At 40.7% G+C, this 17,765-nt stretch overlaps 1 protein-coding gene across 2 annotated transcripts in view; it reads right to left on the bottom strand.

The window, feature by feature from the left end:
- aff4 (AF4/FMR2 family member 4) overlaps positions 1–17,765 on the bottom strand; it is a 65,991-nt gene that overhangs the window by 26,462 nt on the left and 21,764 nt on the right. Inside the window, exons 3-5 of one of the 2 annotated variants that reach the window (XM_002935271.5) lie at positions 11,632–11,758; positions 7,204–7,980; positions 732–776 (exon numbers count right to left, since the gene is read on the bottom strand). In XM_002935271.5, coding sequence (XP_002935317.3) covers positions 732–776; positions 7,204–7,980; positions 11,632–11,754 — 945 coding nt within the window. In that variant the 5' untranslated portion in view covers positions 11,755–11,758. The remainder of the gene's footprint in view (positions 1–731; positions 777–7,203; positions 7,981–11,631; positions 11,759–17,765) is intronic. The other variant, XM_031898809.1, reaches the window with a different exon arrangement.

Genomic DNA, 17,765 nt, shown 5'->3' with positions numbered 1-17,765 from the left:
AACACCTTCAGTTTTACACAGTTTTACACAAAATGCGTAACTATGTCGTAAATAATCAGCTGTTTTGCCACTGGAGGGAGCCATTCACATTATAACATAGTAAATATGCTATTCATGGTGTGATAGAGGACTAAAGAATCAAAATCTCTCATATAAAATAGGACCTTTATGGCCAGGAAATAGTTTATTATTGGTGCTTGATCAACAACACTTCAAAACACTTTTTAAGGTTACTGAGGTTCAAGACTTTGGAATAAATCACTTGACAGTCCTTGTTGTGTGCGGTGTTGTGGTCCTGTAAATTTAATTTCATCTGCACCCAGGCAAGCTGAAACACTTATATTGGGAGTGCTCTTCCTGGTTACAAACAAAGACAAAACACCAGTGACTGCCTGCCATTCGCATCAACTGCATTGGCCTTGTCACAAGTGGTGAGTTATGGCCCAAAAATGCTAAAGTGTGCATTATCGGGTTGAAATTCACCTTGTGTGAGCAAGGACAGGGGGAAGCATTTAAAGCAAGAGACATTAGCAGTATCAGGCAGCCACTGGTGTGGAGAGTTAGCAAAAAGATACTGTTATAGCCAATCCCCTACATTTTTAATCATCTTGTGTATGAAAAAAAAGGTCACCCTTAAAGTAGCAACCATGTACTAATTAATCTACAATAGTCTTACTAAAAAAAAAATCCCATTCACATATGAGTAATGAAATAATCTGTATGTTACTCACTTTTAGAATCTCATCCACACAGCTCACATCACCGGATGCAGATGCCTGAAGAACAGAATCGGGGAACATAATTGGTACAAATTAAAAGATCAATTTAAATGGAACAGTTCAAAGCACTGAACGTGCAACACAAATACATTACAATTTCTTGTTTTAATACAAACTTTACAGCAAACTTTTACAGGTGCATTGGCCGAGTGAAAAAATGCTTTTAACTTTGGCCAGGGAGTAATATTTTTTTAATTTGTTTCTCCTTTAATACCATTGTAGTATTAGTTACAGAATTATCAGTCAGTCACACTAAGGCCAGTGGCATACAGCCATCTTTCTGTCAACGCTCTTGATTTTATACAATAGAAATGCTTTCTGGCTGATGAACAGAAGAGAGGTGACAGAGGGATGTCTGTGTCACCACCCCCTGCGTATCAGCCAGGGACCTTTCCATCATATATTAAGAAGGGTGATGGGCAGACAAAATCATTTTGTACACCACTGGCAGACAGAACACCCTGAATGCCACTAGCCTAAATATTAATTCACCCTACCCTGGCCTACGAGACAGTGGCTCTGATATGGAGCATGACTGAGCATGATATGGCTTCTGCTGCTTGCCACAAAGGAAATAGAAACAGTCATGCGTTCCAGGAAATAGATTCCCCCTTCACAAGCATAAAATTCCACAGCAGGAAAGATACGTATTTTTCACAGAACACTACTACTTTACAATATTACACATGGGGTAACTGTTTTTGCCAATTCTACTCCAACTTTTGACAGAAAAAAAAAAGCCACTGAGGGTGATTTATAAACACTGAACTTTAAATGCCATTTTTGGGCTCTCTCTTTTGTGAATTTCCCCAGAAGTTATGTGGCAGGTTGCAGACATTTTGTTGGTTTGGTTTTCAGGGGCCCTACACAGCTTGCATCAAACTAAGCAGCTGCATATAAAAATGAAATGATTAAAATGTGATGGTGGCAGCCCTATGACGAAAGTAGCTGCAAATGATTTCCAAATTATATCTACTTTAAGAGCTCACAGGATGCATGTCGGCCTACCCCACAGATAAATATCGTACCGCTGATCATGAGCTGCTAAAAAAAAAAAAAAAAAAAAAAAAGCTCTTTCTGTAAATGTTAAAATAACAGCAAAGCAAGCTGCTGGTTCATTCACTTATGATAAGGCACTGCAGGTTGGTTTTGATGTGACTGATAAGTAAGTTTGGAAGTTCCCTAGGCCACTTATAAAAGTCAAAGATCTTCTATAGCAGTGCTGTCCAACTTCTGCGGTGCCGAGGGCCGGAATTTCTCGCGCATACATGGTGGAGGGCCGCTAATGGAAGCCAGTTTTGACTACTCCCCCCTTTTAAACCACACCCACTTCAAACCACGCCCATTTTATCACAATGGTGGTAGTGCAGCAAAACCCCAAATGCTTGGTCCTCACTGCAGGGATATCAACCATCATTCATATGTGAAAGAATTATATTATGTCATATTAAGACATACCCTAAAACCCATATGCCTCCTCCTCCCCTGTGGATAGCACAGCAACCCCCAGCATATAATTACACACCATAGGGATTATTTAATGGCTATTTCCAACTGCTAACAAACTCTCAGAACAAACCCCTGCCAGGTTCACCTCTCACAGGCACCTACTTGTGTGTGCCATACTCTGCCTGCCCTATGATGCCTGTGTCTGCCATATGCTGCCTGTGTGTGTCATACTCTGCCTGCCCTATGATGCCTGTGTCTGCCATATCCTGCCTGTGTCTGCCATATGCTGCCTGTGTGTACCATACTCTGCCTGCCCTATGATGCCTGTGTCTGCCATATGCTGCCTGTGTGCCATACTCTGCCCTACCCTGCCTGTGTGTGCCATACTCTCCCTGCCCTATGCTGCCTGTGTGTTCAATACCCTCCCTGTTCTATGCTGCCTGTTTGTGCAATACCCTCCCTGCCCTATGCTGCCTATATGCCATACTCTGCCTACCCTATGCTGCCTACACAGACAGCATAGTCCAGGCACTACATACAATGTCTGAGGTGTGAATAGACAAACAATGTGGGTGATTACAGCCTGAGCCTGAGGTGTGAACACTGCAGGGGGTGAACAATGCATAGATTAAAAGGTGTGAACAACACAGGGGATTACATTTTTAAACAATACAGGAGGATTACAGCCTGAATCTGAAGTGTGAACCATGCAGGGGGGGCAGTTAATCTCAGTACTGAAACCATTTAAAGTTTACACAAGGGTAAACCATCAAAGCAGCCACACAGGTGGAGGGCCACGCAGAGGGGGGTTGTGGGCCGCATGCGGCCTGCGGGCCGCCAGTTGGACAGCACTGTTCTATAGAGTCTGTGTTACTATGCCAAACAGCTATACAACTCCAGTTTGAAAATAAAAGAGCGCAGAAATCCTCAAGTTTGTGCATGTCTAATTGAGAGATTTGGCCAAATTAATTCAACTACCTTTCCCCTCTACTTTGAAGGATTGAGTAAGAGGCTTTAATATTCCAAAATCCCTTTAAATCACAGTAAATCAAACACTATATGATCTTTGATCACTAAAGCTGACCATTTGATGACCACTGACAATACAGAGGTGTATGTGCCATCAAAACAAATGGATACAGAGAGGCAGGTTTGCAGCATATTTAAAGGCACAGTAACACCAAAAGCATCAGAAAGACACCTATAGTTATATAAATAAGCTGCTGTGTAGCCATGGAAGCAGCAATTTAAGTTGAAATAGGGGCTATGGGAAAGCCCGCCCCATGCCAAAAATGCTTTGGTTGTGCCTACACCCTGAGCCACTGCGTTGGCTTTTTTTTTTTTTTTAAGACAATACGATTAAATGCAAAGGGAGCGATGATTTATGAGAGCCAAAGTTCCATAAAAGAAAATGGTTGCATGCAAAGTCTAGATATAGGACAGACTACTAAGTGGCATAGTTATGGGGAACCTGTTTATTTCAGAAATGGTACATAAATTAACTGATTATATTAAGAAAGGTTTTTTCCATGACACAAAAGTATAATACATTTTTGTTTTCATTATAGTTCCCCTTTAAAGGAAACGACCTTCCTATGCAATCTTGTGCTTTAATAAGCTGCTGCTAAAGAATTATACAGGAAGATCAAAGTTCAAAAGGTACAAAAAAACACTCCATATTTCAAATGACTACTGTAGGATAGAACATAGTGTTCCAGTCACATACACTACATAGCCAGGAGACTGAGCAGTGCGAGACAAAGCAGGATGTGGTGAGGCCTAAATACATCCTAACTACTCAAATTTATCAAGCTTAGGATTTTTTAACATTACAGACTTAAGATGGCCATACATTATAACAGCATGCGGCCCGCGACCCCCCTTTGTGTGGCCCCCCACCTGTCTGGCTGCTTTGATGGCTTACTCTTGTGTAAGCTTTAAATGGTATCAGTACTGTGATTAACTGCCCCCCCTGCATGGTTATCACCTTAGATTCAGGCTGTAATCAGGCTGTATTGTTTAAATATGTAATTCCCTGTGTTATTCACACCTTTTAATCCCTGCATTGTTCACCCCCTGCAGTGTTCACACCTCAGGCTCAGGCTGTAATCACCCATATTGTTCCCCTGTTCACACCTCAGGAGCAGTAGAAACCCACAAATACACCCTGCACACTACAAAAAGAACATATACTGAGGTGGTACTGCAATTAAAAAGTTTTTTAATATATAGTTATTGTGCAGACTGTTGGAGCAGTGCCAGCATTGTGTCACTGTAGGCTGCCTGTGTGTGCCATACACACAGGCATCATAGGGCAAGCAGAGTATGGCACACACAGACAGTGTAGGGAAGGCAGAGTATGGCACACACAGGCCAAGTATGGCACAAACCAGCCAAGAATGGCAAACACAGTGAAAGTATGGCACATGCAGGCAGGGTAGGGAAGGCAGAGTATGGCACACACAGGCAGGGTAGGGAAGGCAGAGTATGGCACACACAGGCAGGGTAGGGAAGGCAGAGTATGGCACACACAGGCAGGGTAGGGAAGGCAGAGTATGGCATACACAGGCAGGGTAGGGAAGGCAGAGTATGGCATACACAGGTAGGATAGGGCAGGCAGAGTATGGCAGGTTTTTGCTGTACTACAACCATTAATATGGGTATGGCCATGTGATAACATGGGTGTGGTTTCAAGTAGGTGCGGTTTCAAAAAGGGGAGTGGTCAAAACTGGCTTCCATTATCGGCCCTCCACCACGTAGGTCGGAAAAATTCCGGCCCTCGGTACAACAGAAGTTGGACAGCACTGCATTATAAGATCCACTCCTGAGGTGAGCAATATCACGCTGATCTGTTTGTTTTGCCATCAGGGAATACAGGCTGTTGGGGCGAGGACTGCTTTAACAAGCAATACCGCCCTCAACCGATGGGGAAATTAAAACCTTGCCAAACAAAATCAGCCTGATTTTCTTCCAGATATTGGTTGGGTAGGGCTGTTGGAGGGCCCATAGACAGGCCGATAAGCTGCCGTTTCAACACGGTCTGAAGGTGCCGTATTGGCAGCTTAAACAAGCCTATATATGGCCGCCTTTAGATATGTTTTACAGTGTGAGGATCAGCGAGATCCAACTGAAATGACATATATAATAATATATAAAGGATGCACGGACTAGATCTTTCTCCAAATGGGCCCAGTCATTTTGGAATACTAAATCACTAAAATCACTGTTACCTATACATTAGCATGGGCACTTTTTTTCAAGAAGAGAGTCCTATTATGGTTTCGAGAAAGGAGCAACCACAAAAAAACAAAAAAAAAATAAGCTTTCACAGAAGCTATTTTGACAACATACAGAGAATGTATAGGTGATCCCGTATCCAGAAACCCATTATCCAGAAAGTTAATCTCCCATAGACTCCATTATAATTTTTAAAAATGATTTCCTTTTTCTTTGTAATAATAAAACAGTACATAGTAATTTATTCCAACTATGATATTAAGTTATGGAGTTCCAAATTACGGTAAGATCCCTTATCTGGAAAACCCCAGGTCCCGAGCATTCTGGATAACAGGTCCCATACCTGTATCACTAATGCTGGTCACAGAAGGGCAGATTCCGGTGTCCTGAAATATAAGAATGGGCCAACTGTGCTGTTCTGATTGGCTTGCCAGAATCCTGTGTGATTCTAAGGTTTGGCTCCTCACTTTACATTACAATGGAATGGAATTAGCTTACATCACCCAAATAAAATATAAAATAAAAATGATCATAAACCAGAAAAATTTGCTTTCCTGTAAATATACAGCCAGCTCAACACATTTGATCTATGAACCAATATGGCATTAAGTCACAAATATATACCGTATAGGCCAGCAAAACCCTCTAATCAATCATTGACACCCAACTGGTACATCAGCAATAGATGTCCTCCATCAATGAGGTATTAAGTGTAGACACAGTATGGCAGCATTTGGTCATAAAACAACAGTAATTCATCCAGTGGTAGGGCAGAGGCTCAGTTAGAAAATATACACAAACCAGACACTGAGAACAGAAGCAGACGTTACACTGGTATGCCAACTAGCTGGGACATAACCAAGGAACTACTTTATCCTTTTGCAACCAAATTACAGTATAAGCTTACTAAGCAAATCTAAAAGTAAGGGTACAAAAGCAAACTAAAATGTTATTACGGAGCACACATTTCTATTTTAAAATTATTTTTATATTCATTCTCCCTGACTGAAAAACTAAATAAATGCTAGGCGCATACAAGCAGACTTAAGTTAGATATCTATGCCTATCCTATTATTTGGTTTCCATTCTGACACATTTATATTTTCCATCCCTGGGGTGGGGGGGGGATACAATTATATACTGCTGTTTCAAAATCTACCAGATTCAAGACTCTATATCCTGTCTAGATGTTCTTCTAAGTCAATCCAGAAAAACATCCAGTAACTGAGGTTGAACTCACCCAGAAGTATGTGATGGTCCAAGTGCCCCAAGTGTCAGCACAGGGAGTGGGCAATCACACATTAACTCGCTAAGGGGGTCATAGTAGTTAAAGCCAGTCTAAGAAATACCTGTAAATAACCTTTTGCATAATAACACCTTTTAATTCCACTTCTCTCACAACTGCTTGTGGGAGAATATTCAACCAGCACCAAAACATACTGTAGTGTAGGTGAAGAAAAAATTCTATTATAGTGGTGACAGAGAATTACATCACGGTTATTGGCCAAGGTGGTGAAATCAGAAAGTTCAGTTATCAAACAATCCAATAGGTGCTTTATTTAGCAGTCTCCTAAAGATCACATGAGCCACATTTTGCTGGCAGCCTAAAAGATTCAAATATTAAATTACTCCGTATTTGCGTCACTACTCCATTAAATACACTGGATGAAAAGACAATGAATGCCAAGCACGAAGAACTGCAATCGGATACACAAAGAGGTAAATAGGGTTTACTTACATCCACAGGTTGTGAAGGTATCTTCAGCTTTGTTAGATGTGCTTTGCTGTTAGGTTTTAGTTCATTCATGCTACTGCCATGAGACTGGCTACTGTAGTGTTCAGAGGAAAGCTTTGGCTCCATAGATTCTGGCCCATCCATAGGCCTCACATAAGCTGTAGGTTTTTGCAGCATTGAATTAGACTTAGACATCAGAGATGGAGGAAATGCTTGGCTGGAGTGTTGCCCACTAGAGAATGAAGGTGCCCGAGATGGAGAGTCCCAGTTAGCATCAGGGTCCCTTGGGGACTTTGCGTGTGGACGTTCCTTGCTGTGATGATCATTACCATGGGCACGAGAGTGGCTAGAGTTTAATGCAGACTGCTTGCCAGGGCTAATCGAGCGAGATTTGGAGTGTTCTGAGCTATGTTGCCCTTTTTTACGACTGCTACTGTAGGAATCTCTGTCATGTCTCTGGCTGCTGCTGTTACTTCCGCTGCTCCTACTGTGCCCACCTTGAGAACTAGATGAGGAGCGCTTCTGGCTCTGTGAAGAAGTGCTGGGTGCTGGGCCAACCGGAGTCCATTTACTGCTCTGATGAGAGCTACCGTGCCTCTGATCTCCAAAGTACCCTTGTCCAGTTTTATCATCTGGTGCTGTTGGTGGAACTGCTGATTTGGGAATCCCAGCTAACTTTGGCAAAGAACGGTCAGTTATCATTTCATTCATTTCATTCATCTCATCATAGTTTCCCAGCATACTCTGTATACGATTGGATAACTTGTCTTCCTTGCTGGTCTAGAAGTGATAACATGAACACAATTTACTATCGAGATATGCATCATCATTCAGATCAATAGAAAAATGCATACATATGATGGTTCTGTATGAATATTAAAGCATTTAAATAGTAAAATACAATGGTGGTAATCTCAAAACAAATTATAAAACAAGGCTGAGTGCTATGGCAAGAAGCAACAAAAGGCAGAGGAACAGTGTTGTTCTTAATTGCAATAGAGCTCCAAGTGACACCTGAAATTGTGGTAAAAATAATGGGGTCAGGGGTCTTTCCCAACTCTTTATTTCATCAAAGAAAACATTCACATGGTAATCATTTGGCAATCAAAATACTTTGAGACTTAAAAGGCTAAACAGGGAAAATGAAGCTATTCCATGTTCCATTCTTTTAGGGTAGATAGTTTACCAGAGCACAGATTACCCCCTGCACAAAGGATTTATAGGACCAACATGGAGCAGTTTTAATTTCCAGGTACAGCTCGAAAAATAAAGAAACCCACAGATTTTTCAAAGCCAAAAATAATAGTCAAAAAGTATTTTCTGCACAAGCCCTATTCAATAAACTTATGCTGAACAAGGGGGGTATATTGGCAGGACAGTTTTAGAAGAAAACAATAATAAGAAATATTAGAATGCTACTATATCAAAGTAGCATGGCCCTAAGACCATTTTATTAGCATTTCTGTTTTGAAGGGCTTTATAAATATACTTCCTTTGAGTTGCTCTTATGAAAACAAAAAATTAAATATATTCCCTTTAAGGGATAAGACTGGGTTCCCATAAGTGGATTCCCATGTTGGTGGGTCAACATGATCCCCTACAAAAAGATTTCTTGCTACAACAGGAAATAGTAATTAAAACGAGGTACATAATAACAGAGGCATAACTGACTGTCAGAGCACTGACAATTTTCATGAATATACTGCACGTGCATTGCCTAATCATACTTCTGTGCATGTGAAAATGCCCAAGCAGAATCTAAACAAAGATACAAGAAGTGACATCCTCTGTCACTTCCTTTTAAAAGTCTTTCAGTAACTTCTGCAGCTAAAATTTTGATGAAGCATTTAAACTTGGTATTTATAGCAAATGGACAGGCTGATATACAAAACTTTTGGAGTTTCTATTCCCTTTAACTTTGTTTCTCCTGAGAAAAAGGCCCTTGCCCTCCTTTTTTTGTTTACTAGCTTTAATTAGAAGGCCAAAGCTGGCCATAAATACTCAGATACAATTGGACCAATTTAGAGAATACTCAGGGTGGCTTTCCTTATAGGGGCTTCACCTCCCAGCTTTATTATTTAATCAACTCCCTCCCTGAAGAACCATTCCCGAAACACGTATATATGCAGTACTGGGAGTTGGTTATAGAAAGAGAATTGACTCATCCCGATTAGACAATATGCAATATGGGAAAACGCATGTAAAATGGTAGTATGCACTCAACAAAAAGAGAGTGCCTACAAAGTCATGATGAGGTGATACCTGACTTCGAATAGACTTTCTAAAATATATCCCCAAAGCATGTGCTGGAGAGGCTGTCAACATAAAGGCCCTTTACATCATATTCTTTGAGCTTGCCCTAAAATTACATAATTCTAGTCAGAGGTTATTAACTTAATAGTAACAATCCTAAAAATACCTCTAACTATAGAAATGTCCCATCTGTTGCTGTCTCTTCCCCTTCCAAAACTTTCGGTAACAATCCAGCCCAAAAGTTAGTTAATCAAATACCTACTGCTGCCCGACTAGCAATATCTTCTAAGTGGAAAACCACAGTTACCCCCACTATATAAGAAGTCACTTCCAGCCCGAATAGGGCACCAACCTGTGACCCCTAGACCAACAACTAACTTTCTCCCAGTGGAATCAGAACTGCCAAAAGCCCTAACTGTTGTTTTTAAGTTCTGGACATGTGCCATATTTCTATTTTGTTTTTGTTCATATATGTTCGCCAAAAAAAAAAACTAAACAAAACTGTGCAACTCATGCAAATAAGTGTATACTGCGATACAAGTACTTTATTGCACAAACCAATAAAATGCAAGTAACAAAAATAAATTTGTTCACCGCCTGTGGCCAAGTTTTGCTTTTTTTGAATAGATTAGATGACTGCCATTAACAATTTCAGGTAAACATTCCCCTTTCTCTTTTTTAATTTTATTCTGCGGTGTTCTTGGTGACCCAAACTAAAATGCATGGGAAAACATTTTCCAACCAAGCACATCTATAGCAATGCCTAGACATAAGTTGGAATGTTACTTAAGGCAGTGATCCCCAACCAGAGGCTTGGGGGCAACTTGCTGCTCACCAACCCCTTGGATGCTGCTCTCAGTGCCCCCAAACCAGGTAGTTATTTTTTAACTCCTCACTTGGTGGCAAGTTTTGGTTGAATAAAAACAAGATTAACTACCAAATAAAGTCAGCATGCTGAGATATATCTAAAAGCTGTGGGTCAGCATGCAATATCTTGACACTGATAAAAGCACACGTATTTTACACAAACAGATTGTTTCTTAGAATGTGCACGTAAATGTGACACTGTGTGAAATAAACATTTTAAAGTTCTATGTAGCTTTGCTTGTGTAGTCATCTTCCTGAGTATTGCAAGTTTGTCCAGCTGAACAGGTTCTGCAGCACCAATTATTAGTCAGATTTAAATACTACACAGTTTCAGTGGATGCTGCACGTGTGAGAGCCACTGATATACCAAGTGATCTGCCATTATGACTACTAGATTCCCCCATCATTTTAAATTCAGTAGAACAGTTCAATAAACAAAATATTAACACATTTTGCATCGATTATAAAAGCAGGTACAATCTGGTGATCAGATTTTTACCTACTACAAGTTTCCAACTGGTTGTTTTGAGCAACTATACTGGTGTAGATTAGCACCTATGTTAGTAAATCTTGATTATAGTGGATTCTCTACGGATGATCTTCAGCTGACAGAGAAGAGGCCAAACCACGTAGCCTATCATTTATTTCAATGGAAAACGGACAATTCATTTTGTCTCAGAAATGCTCATATTTTCTGCCCAAATTTTGCTTCCAATTGCACTGTCACCAAAGTGCAGCCTCTAACCTGAAAAGCTATGGGACACAACAGACCCTTTACACTCTCTTGGGATTGCTAGTAAATATGCACCAGTTCCATAATTTTGGGATTTAGCCAAATACCAAATCATCCACAAAATATTTATTCTAATTAATACAATTAGGCAAAATGTATATTTAGCACAAGCCCTATCCAATGTTGAAAAATGGGGGGTATACTGTCCCTTGAATAACAGCCCTTATTTGCAATTTCAAATTAGAGCAAACTCCAGAAAATTACAATGGGGGGGGGGGGGGGGGGGGGGGGGGGGGATAAAAGGAACTGGGAGTTGCCCAATACTTTAGGGTCATATAAATGGTTGAACACTAAGGAACTACCAGACTCAGAATCCTGAAAAAAGGGGCAGTACTTCTGTCATAAATCTGACCCAAAGACTAGCATCTAGTCAGGCACAACTAAATAAGTGAAAGTTCAAAATCCGGCAATTAAAAAGAAGTCTAGTAGTCAAATTTGTTTTGAGAAAAGTATTTAAGGAGGCAGAGTTGCAATAGTATATAAAGGAATTCCTATCAATCTTAGAAAAGCACACTTACTACTTTATATGGTTCAGCAAAAAGAGGAGAGTCAGATGGAAAGGCTTCTTCGCCCTGTTGGATTTCTTGATTGCGCCTTTCCCTTTCTTTCAAACGCAGCAAGTTCCGTTCTTCACGGTTCATATTGCTAAAAGAGAGAGAAGACTGAAGTCTAACCACAAACAACTCAGAATCAAAGGGCACCACATATACAGAGACCTCAAGCAAAATGTACAGTGCCTTGCAAAAGTATTCAGACCCATTTTCTTACAAAGTCACTTTTTTGTTTGAAATATATTTCTTTTAAAGGAACACTAGCAACAAAAAATAAAAGTGTAAGTAGCAGCAGCTTGTTTATATAAACTACCGTGTTGATTCTGAAGCAAAGAGATCAATTGTTCCAATGCAGGGCAGCAGGGTTTTGTATAACCACCTTTTACCAGCTACAACAGCATTATGTCTCTTGTGGTAAATATTTGCACATTGTTTGGGAGTGATTTTGGCCCACTCTTCCAGGCAAATTTAGTCCAGGTTGTTCAGATCATGCTACAGACTCTTAATTGGATTTAATCAAGGCTTTGACTGGGATGTTAAGGGACATTCACAGTTTAGTTCTTGACCCACTCCAGTGCTGCTTAAAGCTTGTGTTTAGGATCACTGTACTGCTGACAGTGCAGTGACATTTCTCACAATATTCAGTTTATTAATAGCCTTAAACATGTTCTCATGTGGTTTCTCCCTGTATCCTTCACTGCCCATTCTTAACTTTGACTATGTTACCAAGATGCTCTGCCCCGCTGATAAAAAGCTGTCCATGTGCATGACGCTATCACTACCTTATATCACTGTAGGTATCACAGTTTTTAAAGTAAGGTGATGGCGTTTGAACCAAAAAGTTTGGTCTTGGTCCACCTGACCACAAAACCCCTTCTTGAATCACAGCTGGGTCAATCATGAATTTTGGAAAACACCGGATACACTATCACATATAGTGTATTGAGCAATAACTTATATTTTGCCATTGCTCCAGGTTCTGCTGCCAAACTGTAGCTCCTCATATATAGTTTTGAGGGACTTTTTGTAGGTAGCATCTGAATAGTTTGATGTAGTTTCCACATACACATAAATAATACATCAGTGCCCCACTTTATTGCTATTACTTTATTTTTTTTTTTTTTTACTACTTTATAGGAGTCATTTTCATTCCAGGGATGCCCTAGTGCAGTGATCCTCAACCCGTGGCTCGTAAGTAACATGTTGCTCACCAACCCCTTGCATGTTTCTCCCAGTGGCCTCAAAGCAGGTGCTTATTTTTGAATTCTTGGTTTTGAGGAAATTTTTGGTTGCTTAAAAACCAGGTGTACTGCCAAACAGCGCCTCCTGTAGGCTGCCAGTCCATACAGAAAATACCAATTAACCAATAGCAGCCCTAATTTTGCACCCCAGGAACTTTATGTTTGTGTTGCTCTGCAACTCTTTTTACACAAGTGTAACTCACAGGTTAAAAAAAAAAAAGGTTGAGGATCCCTGCCCTAGTGATTCACTATGGGTCACTTGATTGCAATTCACTACAGGCCAGTTGAAAGCAGTGTAAAGACCTCAGGATACCTATAAGCACTGCCATACAATCTCGGGCCTGGGAGTCTTCATACATGATAACAGGTATTAAAAAGATTAAACCTAACAGACTTACATGCTAACTCGCTTCTGTCATAGAAAAAGGCTGTAGAGGTTATATGATTCTCCTACTTCTAAGGGCAATGGCACAAAGGGAGATTTGTTGCCCATGGTAAATCTGTGCTACTGTGTCCCAGATGCCCAGCCCCTCACAGCAAGTAAAAACCTTTTTAGACTTTGAAATAAGGAGCGGCACATTATATAGAGGGCGTTTCTGTGAGCTGGTTATTAATTAAACCAGGAAGTACTGAAGTGAGAGTGATTTATTTAAAGCAAAAAACTAAATATTTCTTAATTATAGCAACAATATAGCATAACTTAAACCTGCAAGGTTTTATCTTTATATCAGTAACCATCCAGACTTGCAAGGAATGGATATCATTCATATGAAACATGTCAAATATGGACAATGTTAAAGAGCAGTCTGTCAGCCAGAAGCGGGACCCCCAAAGTTTCTCTTTCTTGATGATGTAAACAGTACATTATTATCTACTAAGCAGCAATCCATGACTGAATTGCTAGACTGGTTGCTCAGTGAGAAACAGCTAAGCATTACTTCACAACGGAATAATGTCTGAAGCGTATGTTTCGCACAGCATTACACTACTGAAGGGGCTTTGAAAGTTTTTTCTTTTTTGATCCCAAAGTTATTAACCCTTGCACCAAACAATGATGGCAATGATAGACTAGAAGGGTGAATAGAAGAAAGAGTAAATAAAAAGGAACGTAATAAAAAAATAAGTTGTTGTATTAATGAGCAACGGGCTCCCATGGATACTGGTATGATGGAAAGAGCACCCTTAGCTGACCAGCTAGCATTGAGTATGACTTTTGCTTTACACTGTTGAGAAGCCTAGATTTTCAACAGCAGGGAATATTGCTCAGCTGCAGTTTGGGAGGTAAGGCAGCTGGTGTTACGTGGACCATTGGTTACACCATGCAATAAGTTCTTAGGAAGGAGGAGTGGAAGGAGTGATTCGTTAATTGTGTTATGATACCCAATGATCTCTACTCCAACTCAGACTTTACACCTGAAAGCTGAATAGCACTCCTCCATAAGCAAGAATAATAAAAATTAAGGTAGGCTCAGCCTCCCCAAAAACAGATCAACCACTATTTATTCTTATATAATTTGAAGTTCTTTAATTAAAACTATTCCATTAACTGCACCCTGCCCCCGCATTCATCTTCAGTGTATAATCTATGGCTACAGTCATACAGGGCTGTTTCTCGGCCTGTGTATAAAGCCATACATCATTGTCCCGCCCCCTTCATGTCACTGATCTGCCTCCCTCAGGATCCTACCGCTGTTAGTGTGGCCTAGAATTTTCATAACAGAAATTTGGCCTCCTTATTCTCTGCCTCCAATTACAAGAAGGAATGAGAAACAGCCACATGCAAGTGTAGCCATAAAGTGGTTTAAATGCTGCTAAAGTAAATCAGATAGAGGTACTCAGCTCCATTACCACCACATTTCCTTCTGTTGCTAATTATACCTTCATACTTTAGGGTATGAGATGATTTGATTCTGGTTCTAAAGAGCCAAAAGCACACAGAAGGTGGGGGGTTAAAAGTGAAAAATGTTGGAGACAACATATTATGTAGCTAAGAAAACCAGTCACATGGTACTTAATCCACTTGCTAAACAAGTTTATAAGCCACAGATACCCTTCTCCCCCTCACTTGTTCCCACCCCCCCCTTTTTAATAAACATCCAATTCCCATAAAACACAAACATTTTAAATGTACAATAAACTCAGGATTCTTTTAAACAACTCCAAGGGTTTTTACTTCTGCAAAATTGGACCCATTCTGTCCCTCTGCTAAGTCACTATATTAATCTCTACATATACACTGCTATTGTCAACACCGGGGTTAATATTAAAAACAAACAAGGCCATCATTTGGAATTACTGACTTATGTAACTCACAATTGTTTTTAGTCTACTTCAATGGAAAAAAACAGTGTATGAAGGGCCCCTTGATGCAATGAACTAGCAACATGAACAAAATATAAAGAATCTGTATGCATTTCAGTAATGTAAAGACACCCTGCACTGATAAAAATGAGCTTTCAGAGTGTGTGAGAGGAAAAAGTCATTTACAGCTCTCTGCACACTTGCCTGGCAGTGATTACTGGGCGTGGATCAGAATGGATTTCGTGACATAGGCTAAAGTAATAATAAAAATTAGCTGAGGCAGCGTAAATATTAAAATTCTCCATGTGTTATTACGCTAAGGCTATTGCCACATTGGGGCAGATTCTTGGCTGGATAAACGCAGGCCAAACTCTGCCCTATACACTTTAAAAATCTGAAAGTTGTGCCTGTACCTAGAGCATTGCTTCAGCCCTGGTGCAGGCATATGATATATTTAAGCCCGACACTGCATACTCTAGCAGTTTCTAGCTAAAATACACTGTCTCTCTGCACCTGGGCCAAAGCAATGCTTCCAGGTTCAAGCACAACTTTCAGATTATTCAAGCACAGTGGGTGGATTCTCAGTTTATCCACAGGCCGAGAATTCACCCCGTGTGGCAGATCTCACTCCCCGAGGGCAACAAAAGGCAGTAAATTATGCTGTTGTAGTGCTATATTGAATACACAGCACTGCAATCAAGCTTTTGCAAGCTCATGCAGAAAGGAGCATTTTGACATGACAACACAACTGCAATCACAACTATGTGCTGTTTCAAGTGTCTGACTACGGAGATGATTTTTGGGCATATTGTCATGGCACGCAGTAAGATTTGTCGCCCAAGGTTAAAGCTGAGCATCCACAAGTGACAAATCTCCTGAAAATGGCTTGCCATCGTCTAACATTGCAATCACTGCAAGTAAGACATAGTACTTGTGGCCATCTGGCTTAATTACTAGAAATTGCCTCCCTCTGCATTTTCCCACAATTAAGCCACATCGCAGCAAGTTACATGCAATCACAATGTTAGCCAATTTCAAGGCATTTGTGGGAGACTCGTCACCCCTGGTAATTATATCCTGCCACATTGCTGGTCTGGTAGATTAAAATCCCTAGTGACAAAATCAGATTGGTAATACATTCTAAAGAAAACACTAATATAGAGAGAATGAATGTGCTTCATAATCAGTTTAAAATCCTTACCATGTCTAGTCAAAGGGGAAGTTTGAAAAAAAATGGCCACTGAGTAAAAGCTGTTTTTAAAAAAAAAAAAAAAAAAAAAAAACTCGTTATGGCGCTGGAGAACAGATGGCATATATGCAGTACAAACGTTGCGGTTGCAGTGGGGGAGATGTACCCAGCATATATAAATAATTGGAGAATGTAAGGTTAAGGGCTCTGGCACACGGGGAGATTAGTTGCCCGCGACAAAACTCCCTGTTCGTGGGCGACTAATCTCCCCTGATTGCCATCCCACCGGCGAAAATGTAAATCGCCGGTGGGATGGCATACGCGGCGGCGCGATTTCACCAGTGGGATGGCAATCCGGGGAGATTAGTCACCCGCGAACAGGGAGTTTTGTCGCGGGCGACTAATCTCCCCGTGTGCCAGAGCCCTTAAAGTCCTCTGCTTTTCATGTGGGGCAATGCATAAACTCTCTGGAAAGCAGAATAACTCCCAGAATCCATCACATGGAACAAGGGAGGGTAGTTGGTAAATGACTTCGCAAGCGTAAGGGAAAAATGTGGAATAGACAGCAGGGTCTGTGCCTCAGGCACCACATGCCTGAATGCCACCCACTCCTTCAATAGCTCCACGATGACATCTTTGGAATCGGAGTGGATCAAGGGGGGCCACTATGGCACTCTCCGAACTAGAAGAGGTGAATTTTCATTTCTATTTCCACCAGCGATTCCGTTTGTTGCCAGTAGAAAGGCATTTCAGAGAGACTAGCCCGCCGCAGTAGCAGAGAATTTTCATGGGCAACTAATCTCTCCATGAGACATTAGCCTAATAGTTCATGGCTGGGGCCTCTTAATGCCCCTTTTTAAAAAAAAAAAAAAAAAAGTCCTGCAGCCAAAGGATTTAACAAATTGAAAGAAAACAAACAAATGTGTAAAATAATCCCTTGCTGTGAGAACCACCATATATGTATGAATGCCAGCATTTCAAAAACTATTGCAGCACTGCATGAGTTTCCCTAAGTTGTTAATCACAACTACAAACACAGCAGAGCTGTTATGGTTATTATGTATGTATGGGAATCCCACAGTAAATAAATGAAGAAGAGATTGAGAAAGACGTTGGTTGCTATTCACGTTGCTGCATTCCATTCAGTCACATGTAGGAGGATAGGTTATTTGCCTAAGCAGAGTCCCATCCCATTCAATGTTTGCTTGCTTATCCTAGCTGAAGCAGGAAGTCAGTCACATGCTCAGGTCATGCCAACAAAGCTATTATTGCAAGGATCCACACAGAATACACGAGAAAGGGAATGAGAAAAATAGATAGAGGCTCATAAAAATCACTCTTTCGGCCTGGAGCAACTAGTAGCAGCTACT

The sequence above is a fragment of the Xenopus tropicalis genome, chromosome 3 (genome assembly GCF_000004195.4).
Source record: "Xenopus tropicalis strain Nigerian chromosome 3, UCB_Xtro_10.0, whole genome shotgun sequence".
Lineage (NCBI taxonomy): Eukaryota > Metazoa > Chordata > Amphibia > Anura > Pipidae > Xenopus > Xenopus tropicalis.
This window is presented reverse-complemented; position numbering and strand designations above follow the sequence as displayed.